Consider the following 1,675-nt stretch of genomic DNA (forward strand, 5'->3'; position numbering starts at 1 on the left):
TAAACCGAAGTCCTGAAATGGTTACAAAAATTTTCCTTTTCTTATAATCTATTCATTTTTTCCCCACTTGACTGGCACAGTTCTTACTTGGTAGTGCGAAACGTGACGCGCTTGTGAGCTCCCATCTAAGAAGCACCTGCTATATGCACAGTGAAATTCAAACTAGTGGAGTGGAATACCGGCTCCTGGGTTTCGGTTCTGGTCCTGTTGGAGCGGGGAGGGGCTTTGGGCGGGCCTCCCTAGAGGGAGGAGGCGTTGCTAGAAAGCTGTAGAGCCTGACGAGGGTTCTTAGTACTCCGGTTAAGGCTCAGGCTTGTAGTATCAGCGATGGTTCGGCGTGGTTCGCATTCTCCACAAAAGCCAGCTTCACTTAGCATTTGAATGGGATCTGCAGCCAGAGGCGGCTGGCGCTTCACCACTGAGCCGCGATAGCTACGGAGGAGGTGAGCCGGCGGAGGCGCGCCTGGGGCTGCACTGCCCCAAAAGGTCAAGCTACCCCCGGGTTTTGGTGAAAAAAGACGAGCTACCTCTGACCGAGGTTGGGGATCGAGAACAGCACGGCACTCCCGGGTTTGAAGCCAGAAAGTCGGGAGACAGAGCCGCGCGAACCTGCTTTAGCAGCAGCAGCAGCAGCAGCAGCAGCTATTCCAGAGCCAGACTTGGGGCGCCCTGCGTCTCCCGTGCGCGGACAGAAGCCGGAGAGCTCCCCCGGAGAAGCCGACAGGAGCCGATTCCCACAGTTCGGCCGGCGCTGTGCTTCGGCCGCCTGACAGACCCCACGGCCCTTGACCGAGCGCCGGATGCAGAGCGCAGGCGGGCGCTGACGGGCACCGCCCCCGCCCGGGAGGTGGAGATCCCCGCGCCCCGCCAACTCCAACAGCCACTCTCTGCTCCTTCGGCCCCTATATTACCGACACCCCCTCCTCCTTCCCTTTTCCCTCCTCCCTGGAGACAGGGGAGGAGAAAAGGGGAGCGCGGGTCACCATGACTGAGGCGAAGGCAAAGGATCCCCGGGCACCCCACGCGGCGGGCAGCGCACGCTCTCCTAGCGAGGTCGGGTCCCCACTGCGGGGTCGCCAGGACGCCTGTGCCTTCCGGGCGAGCCAGGCCTCTCAGGTCGCCTCCCCCGGGGTCTCCCTGGACGGGCTGCTCTTTCCCAGGCTCGGCCAGGGCCAGGAGCCCCCCGACAGCAAAGCTCAGGAGCGGCAGCCGCTGTTAGGTGTAGGTGTACAGGGCACGTACCCCGGCGCCGAGGCTGCAGGGGGCACAGGAGGCGGCGGCGCCGGCGCCCCCGAGAAGGACGGCGCGCTGCTGGACAGTGTGCTGGACACGCTGCTGGAGCCCTCCGGGCCCAGGCGGAGCCGCGCCAGCCCTCCCGCCTGTGGGGCGCTCAGCCCGTGGTGCCTGTTTGGCCCCGAGCTGCCCGAGGACTCACGGGGCGTCCCTGCACCCCGAGTGGTACTGTCCCCACTCATGAGCCGGCCGGAAAACAAGGCTGGCGATGGCTCCGGGGCGGGGGCGGCCTCCAAGATGCTGACCCCCGCGCCACCGCCGTCCGGGCCACTGCTGCTCCCGCCTGCCGGGGGCGCCCTGTGGCCCGGGGCGGCCGCGAAGCAGCCTCCCCAGCTGGCCGCGGCGGAGGTGGAGCTGGACGAGGACGGCTCCGAGCCCGACG

General features: G+C 65.9%; 1 protein-coding gene across 1 annotated transcript in view; it reads left to right on the forward strand.

Moving 5' to 3' along the window:
* The first annotated feature begins 389 nt into the window (after positions 1-389).
* Positions 390-1,675, forward strand: part of Pgr (progesterone receptor) — a 57,559-nt gene continuing 56,273 nt past the window's right edge. The window contains exon 1 of the mRNA XM_023709483.1: positions 390-1,675. Within this exon, the coding sequence (XP_023565251.1) occupies positions 985-1,675 (691 nt within the window). The 5' untranslated portion in view covers positions 390-984.

This window comes from Octodon degus, unplaced genomic scaffold, assembly GCF_000260255.1.
Source record: "Octodon degus isolate 3935 unplaced genomic scaffold, OctDeg1.0 scaffold00012, whole genome shotgun sequence".
In the NCBI taxonomy this organism is placed as follows: Eukaryota; Metazoa; Chordata; class Mammalia; order Rodentia; family Octodontidae; genus Octodon; species Octodon degus.